The following is a 25,575-nucleotide window of genomic DNA, read 5'->3' on the forward strand; positions in this document are numbered from 1 at the left end:
GGACTGAGACTTCATGGGGACAGCAATAGGAGTGGGCTGGACAGGGTCCCCTTTACTCTTGAGTCCTTATTTTGGGTTTCTACCTTCCCCTATGCTCCTATGGGCTTATGCAGATGGATCTTTCACAGCTCTCCTGTGATAGGCCCAGTAATAGTACAGCAAAGTATCCCACAATGTCTCTAGGCATCTCCATGGGCGTGCAGATGAGCTTTAGCACACAACCAAACAGGTACCACTGCAGCCAGCCAGTCAGCCTTGAAATGCAACAACTTTCCATCAGCTTTCTAAGCTCCAACACACACATTTAGTTTGCCACAGGTCATCTGCTTCTTGAAACAACCTGTGATGATCAATCTCTCTTCAGCACCTGGTAGAAATCATCACATATTGCTTGCCACGAACCAGTGATGGTTAATAATGATTAAGTAAACCAATGGTTAGCAGAGGCTGTAGTCAGTAACTTGTGCACATCCTTAATGCTATGGCTTCATGAGTCTCATCAAGGTCAAAGCAAATACACAAATGGTTACAAGAAAGCCTTTATGCCTCAGCAAAACCAAGGCATCACAGACACAGCCTCTGATCTGCAGAGAGATATGTCTGTGGTCTCGTCTAGTGCCCAGCCCAGCAGAGTCTTTTCAATGATGCAGGAAGGCCTCTAGAATCTTAATGTAGGTTTTTTTCCACTTCATAGGATTGTTGGGTCACCACAACCCCATACAATGTTTGGGGCACAGTGGCTGGAAAGCTGCCCAGTGAAAAAGGACCTGGGGGTGCTGGTTGACAGCCAGCTGAATATGAGCCAGCATGTGCCCAGGTGGCAAAAAAAGGCCAGCAGCATCTTGGCCTGAATCAGCAATAGTGTGACCTCTGTACTTGGCAATGGTGAGGTGCACCTTGAATACTGGGTTCAGTTTTGGGCCCCTCACTACAAGAAGGAAACTGAGATACTGCATCACATCCAAAGAGGGGCAAAAAGGCTGGTGAAGGGTCTCGAGAACAGGTCTTGTGAGGAGTGGCTGAGGGAACTGAGATTGTTTAGCCTACAGAAGGGGAAGCTGAGGAAAGACCTCATTGCTCCCTACAACCAACTGAAAGGAACTTGGAGCAAGGTGGGGGTTGGTCTCTTCTCCCAAGTGACAGGACAAGAGGAAACGACCTCAAGTTGTTTCAGGGAAGGTTTAGGTTGGACATCAGGAAAAAATTTCTTCCCCAAAAGGCTTGTCAAGCCCAGAGCAGTGATGGAGTCCCCATGCCTGGAGGTACTGAAAAGATGTGTAGGTGTGGTGCTGAGGGACAAGGTTTAGTGGTGACCCAGCAGCACTGGCTTAGTGGGCGGACTCGATGATCTTAAAGGTCTCTTCTAACCAAAATCATTCCGTGATTCATTTTGGGGGGTAATTTATTACCTCTCTGTTGGTCTTCAGTTCCATTAAGTTGTTTTTGTGCTTCTTCAATTTTGTCTGCAAGAAAGAAAAGTCATTATTAAAATTCATACATTAAAAAAAAAAAAAAGGCAAGATTTTAGGAAGCAATTTCCTGGAATCGGTTTTGAACTCTCTGTTTATATCTGGGAGTGATACCATTCAGCCATAAATGTGTGATACATTATGAGTAATACAGCCATATAAAATGTTATCTTTTCTTTTTACCAGCAAGGCTATTGACGTGTTAAATTACACGGAACTGCGGAAACAAAAGCGCTGGCATCGGATCTGCAGCCAGCAGCTAATCCCACAGCAGCTCTGTACCATCAATAATGATGTCTGCAGTCAGGGGACTCTTTGGAATAGGTATCATGGTGCATTACAGAGTATTTTAATACCTTCCTGAAAGAAAAAGCTCTTATAACAAGACAAGGTGGCATTAAACACAGCGACAGAAAGAGGAAACAGGATTTGTGGCGTGAAGTGATGAAGCCAGTGCTGTCAGATGGGAGTAGCGGGGCCGAGTGGTAGCCCTGTGCTTATTCCTCTGTGGAACCACCTGGAAGTCACACACACACAGCAGGAGCAAAAAGAGGCCTTGAGTCATCACTCTCATCCTGTTCTTCACAGATCACCTGCTGCTCCCCTAACACATTGCTGTCAGGAAGGGAACCTTGTTTCTGTTGCTGCTGCACCCACAGGGTGTTCAAGGCCAGGCTGGATGAGGCCTTGAGCAGCTGAGTCTAGTTGAGAGGTGTCCCTGCCCATGGCTAGGGGGTTGGAGAAAAGGAAGCTGAAGGGAGGCATCATTGCTCTTTAAAACTCCCTGAAAGGAGGTTGGGGCCAGGTGGGTGTTGATCTTTTCTCACTAGTAACAAGTGACAGGACAAGGGGAAACAGCCTCAGGTTGCACCAGGGGCGGTTTAGGTTGGATATTAGAAGAAACTTCTTCACTGAAAGGGTTCTCAAACACTGGCACAGGCTCCTAGGGAGGTGGTTGAATCCCCTTCTCTGGAGATATTTAAAAGACACAGATGTGGTACTGAGAGTCATGGCTTAGCACCAGCCTTAGTAGAGTTAGATAATGGTAGGACTTGACCTTCAAAGTCTTTTCCAACTGAAACAATTCTACGATCTCTAGGGTCCCTTCCAACCTAGGCCATTCTGTGATGGAGAGGAGGCACCTTGTTCTGCACGTGTGGAGCCAGAAGCATGAGAAGAAGAAAAGGGACTACTGAAATGAAGAAAATACTAAGCTTTTTTTTTTTTTTGTAGAAAACATTCTTCTGAGAGGATTCAGGGTAAGAGAATGTGTTGCTAAGATGCAGCAGCACTGGGAGAAGCTGAGCTCCACATCAAGCTATGACCTGACCAAGATCTGAGCTGGTTTTCAGATATAACTGATCATTTCCCAAAATACTTGTGAAAGCAGCTTTTCTTCTTGGGAAGGGGTCAGGTTTTAGTTAAAATTACTTTAAAAGAATAGAACATAACTGGATTCATCCTAAACTTCTCTGATCCTGCTATTCCAGCTCAAGAAATACCAGACTTCATGGCTACCATACATAGAAAGAGGACAGTTCTCCAAAGTTCTCATCTCTTCATGAGCATCAAGGCTGTGACTTGGTCTTTTACTCACTGATCCTATACAACACAAAGTTTCTGGGAAATGGTCCTTTCTTCAACAGACTTCTAAACCAGTGGGCTTAAATGACTTCTCTAATATTTATGAGCTGAACCACTCAGGTATATCATTGAACATTGACCCAAAAATTCTAACTGAAAGAAGTCCTTTTCACAGGTTTCAAGACCATGTTTTGTTCAGCTTGCTCCAGTTCTGCACTCTTGCCTTTCAAAACTAGCACCAGGTTTCCCTGTTCACTAAAGCACAATAATTTCTCTCTTGCACATTGTCCCAGAGAATCCATCAAAATCATCCCATGAGGATGCTAACTGGACAGACCCCCAAGTGTCTGAGTAAATGAAGAAGCTTCTTCCTTCTTCCTCTAAGGTTAATGAGATCTTCAGGCATATTTAAAGAGACATCTTATACCCAGTTTCTTTTGTACTGATGTATTGGCTGCCAAAGACAAACACAAACAACTCAAAATAGAGATTAACCCCTCACCAGCTCAGTTATGCAGGCCTAAGACTTGATAGTTAATACCTTCCTGGATTTCAGCTACAGTTGAAATACTGTCTGTATGTAGGAATTTCTGTATAGAAAGGGCTATAAATAACAATTTCTAACAAAAATAATAGGAAACATAAACTAAGCACCTTCTACATACATGTGCCACTAATGCTATTAGAGAAAAATGGGTCTAATAATCTCACACTGGTTTTCCACAGATTATGTCTTTACAGTAAGGTAATGGAATAAGCAACTACAAAGCTGCGTGACAGCTTTGAAATGCATGAACTTACAGGAAAAAAAACCTAAACAGCAACAAACTAACCCTGTAAACGGAGCTGCACGCAATCAAAACCATAGACTGGCACATTATATTGTATTTATCTCTTGAGAGGACATAAAAGATCTGTCGGCAAAATTTATACTTAAGTAGACGGACAACTGTGGTTTCACTATTAAAAGAATTATCTGCGTATTTCACATAAATGCTACATGAAATGGATGCATTTAATTTCACGAGCATCCTATTTTACAGGAAAAAAATTACTGAGGTATTTTGGAAGTATGCTGCATTAAATTGCCAGAAAGATTAAATGCTTTGATCTCCTCAGCTGAATTCTCTCGCTCTTAATTAGAAAAGTCAGGAGTCTCTACCCGAAACTCCCAACCGCTTCTTTGTCAGACTGTAATCCCAAACAAAACCTACAGATAACAGAAATAATAACTATGTAAACTCATGCTTGGCACACAGCCAGAAACTCTCCTACATGTCATGAATCTCCCAGTAAGGTTTCCCCAACGTGTTACAGATTCAGAATGTTTGGGGTTGGAAGGGACCTTAAAGATCATCTAGTTCAAGCCCCCTGCAGTGAGCAGGGACGTTTTCAACTAGATCAGGTTGCTCAGAGCCCCATCCAGCCTGATCTGCAATGTTTCCAGGGATGGGGCATCTACTGCTGCACTGGGTGGTCTGGGCCAACGTTTCACCACATTTGTTGTCTTCATACCTATGGATGTATCTCTATGCAGAACAATTTCAAGCACTGTGAACACTGGAAAAAGTCAGTGTTGATTCTGGAAACCAAGAGTACCAATTTTGACAGCAAATGAAGCATGGGTATTAAATGTCATACTAAATGTGTCATTGAGGTCTACATCCTCGTAACAACCCCTATCACACAGCTACCTGCTCTTGTTATCACACCAAAGCATGTTCAGCATCATTGTACAAAATGTCCAGCCTGCTGCATTTTACAGCTATATAGATCCTCTATGGACAGCTTGCCTTACGGATGGCTGCATTTCAGGCTGGAAGGAAGAGCTGGGTTATGCTAAACCACCATGTTTCTGGCTGGGAAGAAGAGCCGTGTTAGTTATCCTACCCTGTTAGTTATAACCACCCTGGAGCAGGTGAGAAGTACAGGCTGTGAACTGATGACCTCACAGAAACCAAAAGCCTCCCTGGCTCTTCTGACAACCCCCAGGTACACTAACCACCATTTCTAGCTAACATAGAATTTATATTATCCAGCCATTTCCTTCTCTTGTGTCCCATTAAATTATCCATGTGTGAAACATTCCAAAGCAAATTATTTCATTATCTGGGGTATATTATTTTATATAACATATTCTTTCATCGTAATATTACAGATTCTCAAAACCACATTACACGAAACCCACCTGCAAAGCCCAGGAGGAACTGAAAACTGCTGAGTCCTCTATTAATTGCAAACAATATCATCAAACCAAATACTCACTTGATTTAGTATCATTTCTGTTTTAAACCTGTGATACTGAAGATATAATTGCCTAATCTGGAAAGTTAATGCAGGAAACAATTCTTTATCACTGGAATGTTACTTACTTAGCAATTATATTAGTAAGTAATAATTTAGTAAGTAATATTATTATAGGATAAGAGAAAGTAATGTAACTAATGAAAATTTCTAACACATAAAATGACACAAGAGCAGACATTTTGTGAGGGGCTGGCAGGGGCTTGGCCACCATTTTGTGGTGGGCACTGCAGGGAGACAGAGAGGAAGCTCTGGACCCTCTCAGGGGCACATGGGTCACTTTCAAGCCCCCCAGAACAAGGAGGAGATGGAACTGTTGGAGAGGGTCCAGAGGAGGCTACAGAAGTGATCAGAAGGCTGAAGCACCTCCCCTATGGGGACAGGCTGAGAGAGCTGGAGCTGTTCAGCCTGGAGAAGCCTCCAGGGAGGCCTCTGGGATCTGAAGGGGCTACAGCAAAGCTGGCAAGGGACTTTTTACAAGGGCTTGTAGTGACAGGATGAAGGCAAATGGCTTTGAGCCAGAAGAGGGGAGATTTAGACTGGGTATTAGGAAGAACTGCTTTCCAGTGAGGGTGGGGAGACACTGCAGCAGGTTGCCCAGGGAGCTTGTGGGTACCCCCTCCCTGGAGAAGTTCAAGGCCACTTTGGATGAGGCCTTGAGCAACCTGGTCTAGTGGAAGGTGTCACTGTCCATGGCAGGGGGGTTGGAAGTAGATGATTTTTTAGGTCCCTTGCAATGTAATCCACTCTATGATTCTGTGATATCTTGATTACTTTACTGGAAGAGCTATTCTAACATCTCCAGCCTTGCAGCAGAAAGCCTTCTGGAGTAACACACATCTAGAAGCAAATGATGACAGTGACAAACACACCCTCATTTAAGATGAGATGCCTCTCACCAAGGGCTTACTAAAGGGGGAAAAGTGGAAATCACCGTATGTGCTGCTGTATAGAGAGGAGATTCTATACCACGGTGGTGTAACAAGCCACAGAGCCAGCCCTTGGTTCCTCCAGTCAGATGCATACCACAAAAAAAGCAAAGTATAGGTAAACATAGTAAGATTTGGGTTGGGGTTTTTTGTTTGTTTATTTTTAATACACACACAGGCCAATTTGCTCAGCAGGAAAAAGTCATCTCATGACACTGGCATGGGGACTCTGGTGAGAAAAAAAATAAACCATAACAAACCAAACCAAACCCCACAAACAAACCCACAAATGAAGACAGGCTGAAATAATTTGGGCTGTTCAGTCTGAAGAAGGCTCTAAGGAGACTGTGTAGCTACATTTCATTATCTGAAGGGGATCTACGGGAAGGCTGGGGAAGGACTGTTTAGAAGGGCTTGTAGTGACAGGGTGAGGGGCAATGGTTTTCAGCTGGAGCAGGGTAGATATAAGTTGGACATAAGGAAGAAGTTCTTTACAACGAGAGTGGTAAAACACTGGAACAGGTTGCCTAGGGATGTGGTTGAGGTCCTGTCCCTGAAGACATTCAAGATCAGACTTGATGTGGTCCTGGGCAGCCTGATCTAGTTGGAGGTGTCCCTGCTGACTGCAGGGGGTTGGATAAGAAGACCTTTGAGGGTCCCCTCCAACACAATACAGTCTGTGATGTCTCTTGTCCCCTCTTAAATGGCTGTCAGAGGTTACTAGTTTCATATTTTGCAAACCTCACTCTTTTCAGAATTTCTGCTTTCCTTGCTGAAGTTCCTAAGCTTTTATTTTTCTTCCTTAACGGACTGCACAAATAAGGCTTTGGAGGTAGGTATTGTATGTATGCAATAAATTAATAATAAATACCTTAGTATACATATTGTGCAGGTGTGTAGAATAAAATGAAACAATATGGGTGCAGCGGCTTTTTTTACAGCAAGATTAAACCTTTCCACGCTATTGTCCAATGCAGCTCTCCCAGCAGGCATCTGCTGTGTGGAAATACCATCAAATTCCTCGGGGCTTTAAATATATAATGTAACTGTGCTTTTCAGGAATGCAAGGAAGGAGACTGGCACACAGCAAAATATGCTTCTTGTTTTACACACCTCCTGCTGCGAGAGATCATTAAATGGATACCAACAGTCTGAGCTAGATAAGGGTGGTGCTGTGATGAGGTTTTAAATGAAGAAAGAAGCCAAATTTTTCAACAGCTTTACATTCTTTCTTTTGGATCTTCAATGAGAGATATAGCCTCACAGATTTTAATTACACCATAAATAAAATGTAGTTTATAAAGAGCTTTATGTTTGTTTTTTAAAAAGATACCAGTATATCAATGTATACACACTTGAAGATAGAATCATAAAGTGATGAGCAGGATGAGTGAGGTGATTCTTCCCCTCTACTCAGCTCTTGTGAAACCCCATCTGAAGGGCTGTGTCCAGTCCTGGGGCCCCCAACACAAGAAGGACATCAAACTGTTGGAGTGGGTCCAGAAGAGGGCCACAAAGATGATCAGAGGGCTGGAGCACCTCACCTATGAGCACAGGTTGAGAGAGCTGGAGCTCTTCACCCTGGAGAAGAGAAGGCTCTGGGGAAACCTTATAGCAGCATTCCAGTATCTGAAAGGGGCCTACAAGAATGCTGTGGGAAGACTTTTTACAAAGGCTTGTAACAATAGGAGGAGTGGAAATGGCTTCAAGCTGGAAGAGGGGAAATTTCAACTGGATATTGGGAAGAAATTCTTTACAGTGAGGGTGGTGAGACACTGGAACAGGTTGCACAGGAGTTTGTGGACGTCCTCTCCTTGGAGGTGTTCAAGGCCAGCTTGGATGAGGCCTTCATCAACCTGGTCTAGTGGAAGGTGTCCCTGCCCATGGCAGGGGGATTGGAACTAGATCTTTAAGATCCCTTCCAACCCAAACCATTCCATGATTGGAAAATATCTCCAGCCATTAACTTAGAAATGCATTTCAAGACAACCCTGAAAGTCTTCATTTATATAGCCACTTAAGGAAAGAATTTCAGCAAGAAAAGCAGAAATGCTGGAAAGTGTGAGGCTTGCAAAATATGAAACCAGTAACTTCTGACAGCGGTTTAAGCTGGAGCAAAAGGAATCTTCCACTTGTGGGTTTGTTTGTGGCTTTTGTTTTGGTTTTCTCATCTGTTTGTTTTTTTTTCTCAGCAGAGCCCTGATGACTTTGTGCTGCTGAATGTACAGTGTATGCTGTACAGTGACAACTCACACAGGATTGAAGGAGCAGTCACTGAGCAGGATGACTTTTAAGCTGCTAGGAAAGCTGACATAGGGGTGGTGGAGGAGAAGCGTTCATTAAGCTTATGCAAAGCACCCAAACAGGACTATTTTTCATGCTATAAATTTGCATGTGTCTGTACCATTGTAAAAAGTGCTAACACTGTAAAAAAGGGGAGTTTGGGGCTTCTTGTTGAAGACAACAAAAATATGCTCTAAAACAATAAAAAGAGTTTTGTTGGGGATTTTTTGTTTGGTTGGTTGGGTTTGGGTTTTGGTGGTGGCAGTGGTGTGGGTGTTCTTTTTTTAAATCTCACCTACTCTATGGATAAGCAGAAAATTAGCAGATTTGCACCATGCTGGATGCTAAGAACAGGCTACATCATCAACACTTCACAAAAATACAAGCTCCTATCTTGCCCGAAAGGCTGGGATTACATGTTCAAATATTTAACCAAAACAACTGGAGGGAAAATGTCAGCATTTCTTTTTTTCCCCCCTTCAGCTGAAGACAAGAACAACTCTCAGGCCTGAGTCATTCTAAAAATACCTCCTGCAAAAACAGCTTCAGATGGCAACAGTTTTTCTTCCTGCTTTCTCAAAAAAACCCCACACTCTCTCTTACCTCACTGTATCAGAAGGCATTTGAAAAGCAATCTTAACAAAATCCCATGGGATTTTTATTTTCCCCCCATTGGACACAAAGACAGAGACCACTCTATTTTTCTCTTGCATCCCTCACTCATCAGAGAACTGCAGCAACAGTATGCTTCAGCTGAAATGCACTCACACAATCAGAGCACAGAAATTGGGTATTATTATTATTAAAACCAGAATTGTAGGTGGGTTTTCTTGTTTGGGGGTGGAGGAGGGATGCACAGCTTGAGAAAAACATTGATGCAATTTCAAATCACTGCATTTTCCATCGCTGCTTAAATTCAGACACTAAGTGATGAGGCCGAGAGCCTGTGTGCAAATATCTATCTTCTATCGAAAGCCACCAGACTAAGGTGCCAGTACCAACGTGCTTTGCATTCCACTGGATGAGATGTGTGTTTGAAAGCACTTATTAAATAAAAAAACAAACAAATAAATGAAAATACCCTGAGCAAAAGAGCCATGGTAGAGAGTAGCAGAGAAGTGCTCAGATTTCACATGGAGAGACCGGAGCCCCCTTCCCCACATCTCACCAGAGCCATTTCACAGCTTCTCCAGAGGGAAGAAGCCTCATACTTTGAGCACCTGTGCCCACACTAGGAAGAACAGCCACAGGAAGCCAAGGCACTGTGTGGAGACAGTGCAAGCTCAGCACACTTCCAAGGGTGGCTGAATAGAATGATAGAATGATAGAATCAGCTTGGTTGGAAGATATCTTTAAGATCATCATGTCCAATTGCTAGTTCAGCACTGCCAGGTCACAGCTAAACTGTGTCCAGCAGAACCACACCTACTCACCTTTTAAAGACTTCCAGGGATGGGGACTCCATCACTGCCCTGGGCAGCCTGTTCTGGGGCTTGACAACCCTTCTGGGGAAGACATTTTTCCCAAAGTCCAACCTAAATCTTCCTTAGTGCAACTTCAGGTTACTTCCTCTTGTTCTATGGCTTGTACAAAGAGACACCCCCCACCTTGCCACAACCTCCATTCTGGTAGCTGAAGAGAGTGAGATCTCTTCTGAAACTCCTTTTCTCCTGGCTAAACACCACCAGTTCCCTCAGCTGCTCCTCATAAGTCTTGTGCTCTAGACCAGCTTTGTTGCACTTCTTTGGACATGCTCCAGCACCTCAGTGTTCTTCTTGTAGTGAGGGGCCCAAAACTGAACCCAATATTCAATGCATGGCTTCAGCAGTGCCAAGTACAGGGGGACAAACACTTTCCTAGTCTTGCTGGCCACTCTAATATAGGCCAGGATGCTGTTGGTCTTACTGGCTGCAGAAATGCCTGTGCCACATGCATTTGGAAGATGAAATTCTTGGCTTTCCCCTCTTGCTAGGAGGAAAGGCTCTTTACAACCTGCTAAAGCACAAACACCATAGTCCTAATGTCTCTCAGTTAAATAAGATGAATCCCAAGACCTCCTTTAAACAGCTCTTTAAAAATAAAACAAAACAACCAAAAAACCAAAATTCTTGTCTGTACCAGGAGCTCATTAAGTGAAAGGAGAGCATGGTGCAGCTTGTGGGGGGGCACTTGGCAGGATGCTGCTGCCTCTTGCCATCCCTTGGCAAGCCCCTGCACACAAGTGTCTTCTGCCTGCAAACCTGACACCCAGGCAGCAGAGCTCAGGGAATGGGTCCCAGCTGCACCCTGGGCTGGCAGCACTGTCCCTCACTGCAGAAGAAGGGGACCCTGCAGCCAGGAGGTGCAAGGGCTAGTAGACCTGAGGATATTTGAGGTATGGCTTGAGATGGCTCTGGGCAACCTGATCTAGTTGAAGATGTCCCTGCTTACTGCTGAGGGAGTTGGAGAAGATGACCTTTGGAAGTCCCTTCCAACCCAGACCGTTCTATGATTCTATGCCTTGGATGGTCCAGAGTTCCCACCACTGCTTTCCTGCCCCAAAACCAACACCTGCAAAACTGGTGAACAACAGGAAGAAGACATTTCACAAAATCCATAGGACAAGGCAGGTATTTCACTCAAATTAAAATCTGTTTTTAACTAGAAACCACTCTTCTCAGTCTCTTCTCCCTAGTAACAAATGATAGGAGAAGAGGAAATGGCCTCAGGTTGCACCAAGGGAGGTTTAGGTTGGGTATTAAAAGAAACTTCTTCACTGCAAGTGTTATCATCAAACACCAGAACAGGCTCCCTAGGGAGGTGGTTTAATCTCCATCCCTGGAGGTATTTAAAAGATGCAGAGATGTGGTGCTACAGGATATGGTTTAGGAGCAGATTTGGTAAAGCTAGATAATGGTTGGACTCCATGATCTTAAAGGTCTTTTCCAAAGGAAATGACTCTATGATTCTGTCCTTGTAGATTTCCCTTCTCCAGCTTAATGAGGAATGCAGAATATTAAAAGGAAGAGATCAGATGAGGAAGCAGAGTCCCTGCATCTTCTCTGTTATTTTGCAGTGTGGGAATTTGACTCTCTTTGACAAATGGTTCATGTTGTGGTTTCTTCTTCTCAGTTTGGGGCTTAGGAAATCACAGCACTGCAGCTTAGTGGGCTGCCAAAGACCGAGCCTGATAACTGACAGCATGGATGCCCCCAGTCTACCAAACAGGCAAGGTAAAACAGATTAACTCTCAGCTTGTCAGATGCTACCAGGTTTGCAGACTGCTCATACAGAGTATGGGGGGGAGGGGGGAAGAAAAGACCCCTCATAAATTAGGAGAACTCAAAACTCTCAGCAACTAGTAAGACAATGCAGGAGCAGCTGTCCTTTTAAAAACTATCAACTACTTTTTGAAGCAGCTCAAATGAGATTTAAAACATCTTAAAATGTTCTATTAGTCATTGTAACCTTGACTAATGACCTGTTTGATAGGTTTTTCAGGAAAATTTTATGCATTTTCATTTTACTGTCAACTTTGAATGTTCATCATGCTCCCTGCCATATATAATTATTTGCATTTAAAACTGAAGAACCCGTGACAGATACTTTACATAACCCCGTTGAAAATAGAAGATAAAAACCCTCCTCTGATTATTCTTCATTCTAAGGGAGGGGGGAAAAAAAAGAAAGGGGGTGGGGAAAAAAGAGGCTGGAGTGTTTGCAAATGCAATCTGTAATCTGCAGATTAAATTGGTATCAGCAATGAACTGAACAGCTCTCCTGTATACACAACAAAACAGTTGGTGGAGAGGCTGTACAGAAACTAAACATACAATAGTTTTACCCTTGCCATCACATGAAATATTCAAGCGTCGCAAGAGCTCCTGATGAAGCTGACAAGGTCTATGCGCATAAATTACATGAGGGAGCTGCAGATGAACCCAAACTCAGGCCCCGTGTCACCAAGTGATGACTGGGGGACTTTCGACTGGCTTTTTGTTTACATGACTTGAATTTTGATTGTGAGGCTTTTAAACTCATTAAAAAGAGAACATGGGGGGGTGCAGGAGGGGATTTGTGGATGGCTGTCCCTTATAGAAGGATACAGCAAACCATGAGGCACCCATAGAGACAGGCACAGTAGCTGCCAAGCACCAGGAAGTCAGAAGAGCAGGTGAAGCATCTTCACAGCTATCTTCTGCTTCCTACCTTCTCCTCCTGTGTAACCCACCATCCAAGTGTGGTCCTTTTCACAGCTTGCCCCTTCTTGCACCTGCCCTGATCCTACACCTCCTGAGAGGCATAAGCTGTGCCACCAGAGATAATTCATTCACACCTTCTCTCCCTCCTGTACCAAAGCACAAACATAGGCACTGATTGCAGTCCCATTTGCATAGCTCCTAATCAGCCCCCTAGCACAATAATTACCCCACTGCTTTGCTGTTGGCTACAGCACTGGCTGCCAAATGCTAGTTGTATACCTAGGACAGGCTGATTATTATCACTGAAATCTGCTTAATAATTACTTAACAGCCTCTAAGGTATTCACTGTTTCAGGCTTAAATTCAGCTTTCAGGCTTTTAATTTTTTCTTCCCCCTATACTGAACTCAATATTGGGGTTTAAATTTATAGCAAAATATAGTTGCTTTAGCTCATCACCTTCTCCAAGCTGTTGTTAAGGGCTTATTCATACTTTCCACACTGATACAGGTTCCCTCCCCTGGGACCTTTGATCAGATGTCCCCAAAAATGGAAAAAAATTATGGTTCTCATGTATTCAATTATTTATAAAACACTGTCACAGATACCAAATAAATTGCCAGTGAAATACCTGCAAGCATTTAAAAGACACACAAACAAACCATCAAACAACAGAAACAGACAACTTTTCCACTCACCAGAAACATATGCAAAAATAACAACACAGGTGTGTGCCCCCTCCCTCCCCCCCAAAAGGTGTCTTCAATGTCTGTATTCTCTCAAGTAGGGATCCCATACCAAACAGCAAACTGTGGAGCCAGCCACTCCCCAGCCAAACAAGGGAAAAACTTCTCAGCCATCTTTCTGGTACTCTGAAAGCACTTGTCCTCAACTTCGAAGCAGCTGAGGGAGGGCTTGCCCAACACAGAAAGGTACAAAACTGGTTCAGCAGGTAGAACAACATCAAGAGTTGATGTTTCATCACCTGAGACAACAGGGGAGGCTTTCTTAAAGTTCTCCCAGGGGTCAGGCTGCTATGTAATTTCTTCCTCTGTTTCTCAAACGCTACAGAGTTTACAAGGCATAAATCATGTAATGAGATAAATTCAACAGCAAGGAATCTGAAGTAACAACAACCCTGCTGGAAACCAGCTTAATTCTCTTAAGCTTAGTATACCTTCACAAGTACCTCTCTACTGAGAAATTGTGATGGAAATGATTTAAATAATTAGATCCTTAGTAGGACTTCAGATACCGATGTTCTTTTTATTACCCTGATATAAAGATGGACAATAAATGGTACTGCTGGGTAAGGGGGGGAGGAGGGAGAAAGAAAGCAAAAGCCTACAAGTCAACCCAAAAGTACACCCAGATTGTACAATTATGCAGCTCTTGAAGCAACCCCCTAAAACTGTATTTGAGCCTCACAGGTCCCATGGATTATTCCTACATCAGTTTCCCCAAGTGTGCTTTGACCTACACACATCTCTCTCCTTCAAACTGCAGGGCTTCAATCCACTTTAGGTTTATTCCTTACACAAAAGCTGTTCCACAGACTGAGACTTCTGCAGCTTTTGTTTTATCCTCTCTGGAGGTGGAAGTGAAGGGCGGAAAGGGAACCGGGAGAAAGAGATCAGAATTGCACCCGCTGCTCGAGATAAACACACACCACAGACGCTACTGTGACAGAGATGTTTTTCCCTACTGCTGCCATAAACATTCCTAATGCTTTATTTACTTTTTGACAGCTAGTGAGCATACAGTTGACTTCTCCAGACAAATATATGACCCTCAGAACACATGCCCAAGCGTTAACAAGCAACTCAATTTAAATGAAAAGTTAGAGTATTTTTTCCTGTGGACATCACTTTGCATTTATCTGCACTGAACTTCATTTGTCATTTATAATGTGCTTGCACAGCATCCTAATGCCATTGAAATCCTCTGCATTTTCATTTGCATCTTCATCTTCACCTCTGTGGATAACTCCATCAAATCAGCCACACTGCCACTTCACTACGCAGGCCCTTTCCCAGATTACTCAAAAGAATGGGAACTGACAGAGGCACATTTTTATTAACTGTAACCTGGCCAGCAGTGTTTGTCTGCTGAGGAAAGGCATTGACTGCAAGATGTGTAAATATCAGCCTCTCCATAAAGCTTACACACTGGAGATTTTTCTTCTAGGGTGTGCTGGGGAAAGTTTTCTTGATATTCCACCTTTCTCCTTTAAAACCTTGTCCTTCAATCCAACCTGCCTTTAAAACACAGCCCCCTTAAACACCACAGTCCCCCTGTCACATAGAGCAGAATGTGCCTCTGGGTACCTCCAGGCACCCTGCCCACTTCTTCCTCCCCAGCTCCTACCGGTGCTGAAGCATCTTTCTGCATCATCTGTCGAAGTGGACTGTCTTTAACACACAGCTAAGGACTTCTTCCAGACCAAAGGTCAGCTGACATGTTATGCTATTTGGCAAAACAGGGCTGCAAAAAATCACTCTCCCCTTAGGCTGTGCTGCCATTCAGCGAGACTTAGGTTGGAGAGTTGGGCAGGGAGAAGTTTAATAAAGTTCAACAAGAGCAAGTGTAGAGTTTTACACCTGGGAAAGAACAACCCCATGTAGCAGGATAGGTTGGGGACTAACCTGCTGGGGAGCAGTGAAGAAGAAAAGGACCTGGGGGTCCTAGTGGATGCAAGGTTGACCATGAGCCAGCAATGTGCACTTGTAGTCAAGAAAGCCAATGCCATTGTGGGCTGTATTAGAAGGGCTGTGGTTAGTAGACGGAGACAAGATCTCCTCTACCTCCACTCTGCCCTGGTGAGGCTGCAGCTAGAATACTGTGTCCAGTTCTGGGCTCCTTCGTTCTAGAAGGACCTCAGGGAACTGCTTGAAAAGAGTCCAGTGCAGAGACACAAAAATGATTAAGGGAGTGGAACATCTTCCTTACGAGGAGAGACTGAGGAAGCTGAGGGCTCTTTAGTTTAGAGAGGAGGAGACTAAGGGGTGACCTCATTCATGTTTATAAATATGTAAAGGGTGAGTGCCAAGAGGATGGAGTCAGGATCTTCTTGGTGATGCCCAATGACAGGACAAGGGGCAATGGGTGGAAGTTGAGGCACAGGAAGTTCCATGGAAACATGAGGAAAAAAAATTTCACTGTGAGGGTGACAGAACACTGGAACAGGCTGCCCCTGGGGGTTGTGGAGTCTTCCGCTCTGGAGATATTCAATACCTGCCTGGATGCGTTCCTGTGTGATCTACTCTGGCAGGGGGGGTTGGAATGCATGATCTTTTGTGGTCTCTCCCAGCCCCTAACATTCTGTCCTTGTGTGATTCAAAGTCAAACCCTTCTTTTTGTATAACTAAACATTAAATGCAAAGTTAATGCTTTCTGCTAATTTAACTCTCATTTTTTTCTGCTTGCATTCTTTTTTCCCCAAGAACTTCAAAAGTCTTAATGTTACAACCCAAAGTTTGTCAATACAGTCCAACAAAAAGTCATAATGACATCACTAGGTCTTGGCACTAAAGACCCAAAACCCTGGAAAATCTACTATGAACCTATTATGCTAAACCTTGCTCTGTGGACTTTGCAAATTTGTTTTTCCATAGTAATCTTCTATTTTTCCTTTGCCTTGCTTTTGTTATATGCTGAGTGAAATGCTGCTAGCTGCAGCTTGAAAGTGAAAAACAACAACAGAAATTGAACTGACAGAAAGAAAAATGCCTTTGAGAAACTAGTCAACACAAGCCGATGCAGAACTAGGGTTACCTGAAACATACAACTTAAGCAAAGGCACAAAGATATGATATTTTCTTGTTAACAGCATGCCTCAGCCATGTACTGGAGCTCAGCCACTTTCAGGGGCTTACAAATATATCTCAGGGCAAACACAAAGTGGGGGTGCAAATACACGTATTAAGCCAATGCTTCTTTTCAATGATTTATGTTGCTGATCTCCTCTACCTCAAGATCTGAGAGAGACACTAAGCCTAATCCCACTGATCCATTGGATGTTCAACAGTCCATGTTCCATTTCCATCCAAGATGGTGGGAGGAGTAAGGATAAACTACCTCTCCAGAAAGTGCACACACTCTACACAGGGTTAGGTGAGCCCTAAGCAAAACAAGGAAGTTGTGGGCTGATTGCCCTGTATCGGCCCAATTTTGCCAGACGCTTCTCAAGGAACAGTGTGGGAAAGGAAAGGGGCATTTGACAGCACATGGGAGGAAATCAGGTATGTAAGGGAGATGTTCTGTACCAAAAGAAGATAAAAAACGTGTCCAGAGAAGGGCCATGAGAATGATGAGAGCACTGGAAGACCTGCCACATGAGGAAAGGTGGAGAGAACTGTGTTTGTCCAATCTTCAGCAGGTAAGAAGGCTTAGGGGAGACCTTATTACCATGTACCAGTATATAAAGGGTGGCTACCAGGAGAATGGAGACTCCCTTTTCACAAGGAATCATGTGGAAAAGACAAGGGGTAATACATAGCAAGTTACTGCTGGGGGAGATTCTGACTGAACTCCAGAAGAAAAATTTTCACCATGAGAACATGAAGACATTGGAAACATCTCCCAAGATAAGCAGTGGATTCCCCTATACTGGTCAGTTTTAAGACTCAGCTTGACAGGGTGCTGGGCCATCCCATTTACATTATATTACTACCTAGAAAGATTGGCCCAGATGATCCTTGGGGCCCTTCTAACCTGGCATTCTGTGATTCTGTGAAAAATGGATCACACATTAACCAATATGTTCCCAGCAAATTTGGATGAGGTGAAGCTTCATTACAGAGAATGATTTGGACTGGGAGGGACCTTTAAGGGTCACCTAGTCTAATCCCCTTGCAGTGGGCAGGGAGATCACAACCAGACCAGACTGCTCAGAGTCCTGTCCAACCTGACCTGGAATGTTTCCAGGGATGAGGCATCTACCACCTCTCTGAGCAATCTGGGACAGTGTTTCACCACACCACCCTCACTGTAAATAATGTTGCTCCTGTATCTACTCTAAACCTCCCCTCTTTTTGTTTAAAACCATCACTCCTTGTCCTGTCACACCAGGTCTCCATTTTCCTTCTAGGCCCCCTTTAGGTACTAAAAGGCTGCCATAAGGTCTCCAATGCCACAGCTTTGGTATTTGACTACTTTATAGAACTATTAGAAGGGAGCTACTACATCATGAATCATTAATGAAAGCAGAAATTACAAACTGACCCTGCAGAAGAGCACCCAGTAACAGGCCCTACACCATAACCCTTCGGCACTGTAAAAACCTCAACGTCCTACTGCTTCAGTTGCTTACTCAGGAGCTGAATGGCAGATAAGCTTTGTAAGACAAGGCTGTATGAAACAACTGCTGGTTTTTTGCCCAGGGAGGGGACAAAAACATCCTGGGGCCCAGAATCAGCCTGTGTCCTGCCAGCTAGTAACCTCCCGTATGAACAGGTAGCTATTTCGTCAGGAAAAAAAAAACAGGACTTGAAGTATGCTGTCGTAGGAGGCTGAGTCACAAATGACCACATTATGATGAAGGGATTATTTTCTGCTCACAACCACACACCAGCCTGCTAAGGTTTAAGGCTTTAAGCTGAGTCAACCTTCAAACCACACAAGCCATTTTCCATCTCCCCTGCTTCTCTTCCCCAAGTCCCATTAAATGAAGGATTTCTGCTCAGAGTGGGGTTGGGCTGGTCCCAGGGCACTTGTCAAAACCTGTCTCCAGTGCAGCCAGATCACATCTTGTAATCTCCTCCTCCATGCCTGCTCTGGCTGGTCCCAGGAACAAAGGCTGGCCCCGGGGGACACCGCTTCTGCGGGCTCCCTGTTCCAAATCCCACCTGCAGGCACCCTGCCCACCCCAACTCATCTGCTATGGACGGTGTTGCCCTGTCCCTGACTGCTCCAAGAAGTCAAAATTGCTCAAATTATATGAATCTGGTAAAAGGGAGCAGAGGCAAAGAAGCATCATTTATAACCACTGTTGACAAACAAAACCGTGTTGCAGTAGAGCCCCAGGAGGTCTGCTCCGGGGCTGAGTTTATAAAGAACTGGAATAAAACAGTGAAACAGCCAATGACTCTTCCAAAGGAGAGTCTTGATCAAAATTTGTTTCTTTTTCTTTCTTTGTCTAGATGTTGGTAAAACATTTGCTGGTCCCCCTGAATGGTAATCAGCTGCAAACCTGAAAAAAAAAAATCAAATGTTCTCTCTCCCCCTCCCTGCTAAAATATAATAAATTCCTCATAAAGAAATAAAAGAAAGTAGGCTGCAGCATCTCTTACTGGCATCCCTCTTCTTTGACCATCTCTAAGATAGCCCAGGACAAGAAGTAAGATTTGGAGAAAAAATAAAAATCTGGAGTCTTGACACTGTAAGTTTAGTTCATTCATTTTTATACTAAACCCCCAAAGTTATTACAAGAAGCTGAGGTGGTTGTGTTTAGTAAATAACGAATAGGACACAAATAAGACAGCAAACAGGCAAATGCATTATTGACACGCTGAACAGTGAGCCCCACTCACATTCATCTCGCCCCCCAAGTAGTTTCTGCTGCCAAGGCACAACAAGCTGTTGTGATTTCTGCACTAAAGCCAACCTCACAAAACCCCACCCCAAAACAACCACAAAAGTTAAATCTAAACCAAACCCAAACCCAATCCTTCTTCCCCGTTTTTTCTAGCTTCCCCGGTGAGATTTTCTCTCTCTACTTGCAGGCTTAGGAAGATGATTAACTGCCTGCTTCTTCTACACCTACAAAACGCTGTCACTCTGCAAGCTGAACATCACCCAGCTGTTTTTTCCTTTTTTATTCAGAATTCACACTCAATTTTGCGCCGTCTGATTGAAGATGAGGAGGCGGTGAGGAACGTGTGGGAGAAAGCCACAGCAAGCTGCTGCAAACACCAACCTCCCATCCTGCCTCTGGAAGGGAACAATTCAGCCCTGAGCTTGCAGGCTTCAATAGCTGTGCCGAGCACAGTAAGCGTTCAGGAACTTAAAGTCCTCAGGTTTTTGGGGCTTTTTTCCTTGTCCTTTAACAAAAAGTGATAGGACTAGGGGGAATGGAATGAAGCTGGAGGTGGGGAGATTCAGGCTGGATGTGAGGAGGAAGTTCTTCACCGTAAGAGTGGTGAAGCCCTGGAATGGATTGTGCAGGGGGTGGTTGAAGCCCCATCCCTGGAGGTGTTTAAGCCCAGGCTGGATGAGGCTCTGGCCAGCCTGATCTAGTGTGGGGTGTCCCTGCCCATGGCAAGGGGGTTGGAACTAGGTGGTCTTTGTGGTCCTTTCCAATCCTGACTGATACTATACTATACTATTTTACACAAATTGACCCGTGTGCCACAACAGAATATAAAGACTTGTGTCCAAATTCATTAACGCATTCCCAGAAAGATACCTTTTGGGGTTGGTTTGTTGGAAGAATGACTTCTGTTAAATATGGTGAATGGGAGAAGAAATTATGAGAATGTGCTGCTTAAACAATGAAAAGGCAAACCAAGTATAAGACCATGGAATGGCTTTTGGGGGTTGTTTTTAACATGTCTGTTTGGACATTTTTTTAGTGGCACTAAAATTAATGACTGCAGAATCAGCCCCCAATTTCTATGACTATTCAGCCTTTAAATGGCATTTTCCCCAAGTACACTTTTAATCTGTTTATTCTGGTTTAAATGTGCCTTACCTATCTACAGGAATATTTTTTTTCTCAGTTATTTTTTCAACAGCTCATCTAAACCAAATTCCTGCTCAAAGTTTCCACATTTCCAGCCAAAGAAAGAGTAACTGAGACAAAATCAGTGTGTGCTTAATAGAAGAAAAATAACATTGGAAATTTTGCATGCACAAAGAAGGGAATGAGGGAAGAACACAACTGACTGGACCACCTCTCTTGCTCTTTAACGTCTCCTCTGTGAGGAGGTTTGCAGTCTGAATGTCCATGACCTAGGCACCTGGAGCTGTACTGAAGGAAAAGGCTTCACCAACTTCTCAGTATCACAGTATAACCAAGGTTGGAAGAGACCCCAAGGATCATCAAGTCCAACCTGTCTCGACAGACCTCACGACTAGACCATGGCATCAAGTGCCACATCCAATCTCCTCTTGAATACCTCCAGGGACGGTGACTCCACCACCTCCCTGGGAGGTAAAGCTTATGAGAGCCCTAATAAACACCAGAAACGTTTCAACCATGCCCAATATATACAAAAGGGCATCACATAAGCAAAGTGAAAAGGTGGAAGAGGGAAAAAGAAACCCACAGCTGTCAATCCGACACCTTCTCCTGATGGCATCCTGCAATGCAGGCTGGGAGCAAGGCTGGGCTCACTGCCTGACAATCTCTTCTCAGGCTTCCTCTCTTGCCATTTCCTCCTGGTCAAAAAATCCCATCAGCAAGACCTTCCTGCTCATCTCCACTGCCACCAGATTCCCCCAGTGCTCATACTCAAGGCTGTGAGTGGTAGGACAAGGTGGGCATCCACTAACCAAAGGCACATATCTGCTATTTCCCACATGAATCGCAGGCGGCCAAAGGCTTGTGATGTCTCCAGCTTGTGGAAAACATCAGATTATGTACACATTTAGAATAGAATAGAATAAACCAGGTTGGAAGAGACCTTCAAGATCATCGTGTCCAACCTATCATCCAACACCACCTAATCAACTAAACCATGCAACCAAGCATCCTGTCAAGCCTCGTCCTGAACACCCCCAGCGACGGCGACCCCACCACCTCCTCGGTCAGCCCATTCCACAAAGCAGACAGCATTTCTCTCTCTTTCATTATGGTTCCCAAAAACATTGGCAAATATTTTGCTCAATGTTGAAACAGGTGAGGGTGAAGAAAAAGGAGAAAAAAAGAGCAAGATAAAAGGGGGTAGGTGGGGGGTGGGGGGAGAAGGAAAACAGAAGTAGTAAACTACCAAGCAAATAAAGTGTCTATGTTGTAGAAATGATGAACTGAAATTCATTTTTTTTTTCTCCGTTTTCTTTCCCTTTCCTGAGACTATGAGAGATCAGTTCATACTTTTAGGTCTCAATTCAAAGAGTAGAGAAATCACAGCAAGTAGGAAAATACTAAACACATCATATCCCATTTCTTCTCCCTTGTAAATAAACACTGGACAAAAATTTAACGCTGACTAAATTCATTAAAATATATACTCATGGAGAAGATGACCCTGATGAGTTCATATCGTTGGCACTTTCTGTCCAGCTTCTCATTTGCTGTGATTACAATTCCTAATTACAAACCAAGTAACCTCAGGTTCATCCTGAGGCAGGATTAACTAATTTCTTTTACAGGCAGTGAGGTATTTTGGCTTTGTAATTTAGAATAAATTTTAAGCATATAGAATAGAATAAACCAGGTTGGAAGAGACCTTCAAGATCATCGCATCCAACCCATCAACCAATCCAACACCACCTAAACAACGAACCCACGGCACCAAGCACCCCATCAAGTCTCCTCCTGAACACCTCCAATGATGGTGACTCCACCACCTCCCCAGGCAGCCCATTCCAATGGGCAATCACTCTTTCTGTAGAGAACTTCTTCCTAACATCCAACCTAAACCTCCCCTGGTGCAGCCTGAGACTGTGTCCTCTTGTTCTGGTACTGGCTGCCTGGGAGAAGAGACCAACCTCTGCCTGTCTACAACCTCCCTTCAGGCAGTTGTAGAGAGCAATAAGGTCACCCCTGAGTCTCCTCCTCTCCAGGCTAAGCAACCCCAGCTTAAAAAAAAATAATTTAAAAACAAAACAAAACAAAACAAAAATCAAACCAAACCAAAACCCCAAAGCCACTTCACCCCACAAGTCAACACCACTCCTATTCATGTTAAGCTTATGGTGTGGGTTATTTAAGTATCTTTAATTTGTTTTATCCCATTTAGCAAGCACTTCCAACTGTATTAAACTGTGACAGTTTTATTTATTAAGAACTTTCAGAAATTAAGTTTTATTCAAATGGAATACTCAACAGGTACTCATCAACAACTCCCACCAGGATTCAGCAACATAATCTGACCCTAATTACCAATTATCAGACGGATCAAATTTACATATTCACACTCCCACTAAATCATTTTGAGGACTTCAGTGGCTGCAGTTCCATTACCTCACATGTTACAGTAAACAAATGATTTGGGAAAATCTTACTCCAAATTTAGCACAAAAGCAGAGACAAACCCAGCAGCATTCAGTGAGGAAAAACCTTGTAAAACTGGCACTGAGAGGTATCATTATTAAATTATTACAAGGATATATAGCTCTGAGCATGCAAATAGTTTGCAAGCTCCTGATTTAATTCACAGTTTTAACTGAAGTCCATCTTACGACTCCTTAGGAGTCACCTCCTCACAGGACGGCTAGAGCAAGACAACCCAACCCAGACATTAGCAGCCTGAACTGTGGTCTATGGAAAAGCGTTTGTACCTGTAATGCTGTGTTGCAACAAACTGCATAGGCAAAAAGTCACAACATGGAAACAGAGAGAGAAACAAAGAGATCAAATCCTTGCATCCGTTTGAACTACTCATACATCCAGTTTATGACCTGCTGGTGTGTGGCACCCAGAAATTGACCTGCAGGTCATGATGATTCTCTGAAAATAACCACATGCTGTCCAAGGTTCATTCCTGGGCACTTGGCTGATTTATTTTATTAATTCTTCGTGGGAAGAGGTGATATTTGCAGATAAAATGTCGGGTTGCTTCAGGGAAAATATGGTCGATAAGCATACAGCTATTTCAGAAACAGAGTTCAAAGAGCAGTACGAATACTTAGGAGCCTGCAAATGGTTTAATCTGAGAAGAGTCTAAAAGATTAGAGCAGTTTAATTGACAAAGAGGTGGAAAATATTTGGCATAATAGGAGTATATTAAATAAAAAATGTTATAAGGAAGGTCAAACTGAGGACTACTGAGGGAAAACAACCACCAACCAACTGAAACCTCATGACTCTTCTAATATCAAGATGTAAGTCTTGGGAGACGAACTTCTCACCAGTTCTGTTTTAGCAGTTTATCTCAGCTCTCATTTCCTCCCTGCTTGTAGGCAGTTATTTAAAATACACGTTTGAGATTCAGCTTCCCCACTGCAAATGAATTCATTGATCAATTCTGTTTGGAAATGCTAAAGAGAAACCCTCTGAAACACAGTGACACATTTATTAGCTCTTGGGCTGTTGTCATGAAATACTGAAGCTGTGTACCAGGGAATTTCAACACCCACATTATTAAGAAGAACACACCCCGGTAAGGGCTAACAGGTAACGTTCCCAACGGAGACCAAATGTGATTTTCAGAATATCAACCAGCTACTAATTGCATTGCATGAAAGCTTTAAAAAATCCCACAAAACACTGTAGTCCACAGCTGCAAAATGTACCACCGAACCACTTGTTATTCTCCCTCTAACGCACTTTGCGGGGGCCACTTTGAGACAGGATACCGATGAATCACTCTGGGTTTGTTTTAACAAAATGAGGAAAGAGTTAAAAATAATTCTGGTTGCTTTAGAAACTGACATCCTTTGTTTTGGTTGAGATGAAATACCATTACATGCATGCAATACCCTTCAAACTTGCCACCATTCCAACAATAACTAAAGCTATTCTAAGAAACCACCACCCAAAAAGAGATCAACACAGATTTACAGTAAGTTTGCTGGTGCAAAGTTGAGAGTATACTTGTGATATTACCAAAAAGGCTCAGCTGAGCCTAGTTCTGAGTGACCTGACTACAACCACCAAAACATGACAGGAACTATCTGCCCACCCCCACAGAAAACCAAAACACAACAGCAAACAGCAACAGCGGCTCTTCTGCTTTTGGCAGCAACTTGACGCTAACCTTATTTTCACCAAATGCAATACTCAACCCCAAATCAAGATGACATTTCTAACATAGGAAAAATAAAAACCTTGCTCAAATTTAATGGTGGAGCTAAAACCATGCATTTTTGTCCTGCATTTTAGCTTTTCACTCTTGCATTTCACCCAAATTGTAACCTTTTTTTAGGCTTCTGGACTCAGAGTCTCATTTGCTGATACAAACACTTCAGCTCCAGTCACAAGAAGACCTGGAACAGACCCTTCAGCATTTCTTTTACCCAGCACAAACTTTTCAATTTGTAAGCTATTTGCTTTGAAGTTGGCACCACTCCATCTAAACCCATCAGAATTCAAGCAGAGAAAGGGATTTTTGTTTTGCAGTGTTTTCGCTTCCACAGACCCATTCCCAAGCCCATCCATGGGCTGAGCCATCTCAAGCACCCTCCCCATTACCTGCCCTGAGTCTCAACAGCTCACAAGAACACAAACATCCTGTTTTGACATCTTTCCTTGCCCAAACCAACCTCAAAGGACCGCTCTGACCAAACCAGCCATAACTTCTAAAGCAACAAATTCAAGTATACTGATGGTTCCACTAACATCTGCCTAGACACAGTATATAAAGCTCCATGTGACAATGGACGTGGCCGGTCTGCAACTCTCTTGAACTGGCTCTCTCTTAACATTCTGGAGATTGTTCTGACTCAAATTAAAATTAAAAACACTGACAGGCAAAACGAAGCTCAGTAGTTTGCAAACTGAACTGCCACCTCTCCCGCTACATATGTGTATGAATGTACACATTTTTAAGGCTGCATAATTAACCGTAAGAAATAGTTCCCAGAAAGCTAAAGTATTTATATCAGAAGCTGGATCTTTCTCACTCTATCAGCACAAATAAACCCACTGAAGTTGCCAGCTTTGTCAAAGTGAGCAAGAATAGCTTCTAAACATAAATCACTCTTAAGCAATCAGGAACCTACA

At 43.4% G+C, this 25,575-nt stretch overlaps 1 protein-coding gene across 6 annotated transcripts in view; it reads right to left on the reverse strand.

Moving 5' to 3' along the window:
• The window catches only part of HIVEP1 (HIVEP zinc finger 1), a 151,428-nt gene that overhangs the window by 68,912 nt on the left and 56,941 nt on the right, over positions 1-25,575 (reverse strand). For all 6 annotated transcript variants that reach the window (XR_008462395.1, XM_054164464.1, XM_054164466.1 and 3 more), the window contains exon 3: positions 1,410-1,463. Coding sequence is in view for 5 of the 6 variants with exons in the window: in XM_054164464.1 (XP_054020439.1) it covers positions 1,410-1,463 (54 nt within the window). In the remaining variant the exon portion in view is untranslated. The remainder of the gene's footprint in view (positions 1-1,409; positions 1,464-25,575) is intronic.

The sequence above is a fragment of the Dryobates pubescens genome, chromosome 9 (assembly GCF_014839835.1).
Source record: "Dryobates pubescens isolate bDryPub1 chromosome 9, bDryPub1.pri, whole genome shotgun sequence".
Taxonomy (NCBI): Eukaryota; Metazoa; Chordata; class Aves; order Piciformes; family Picidae; genus Dryobates; species Dryobates pubescens.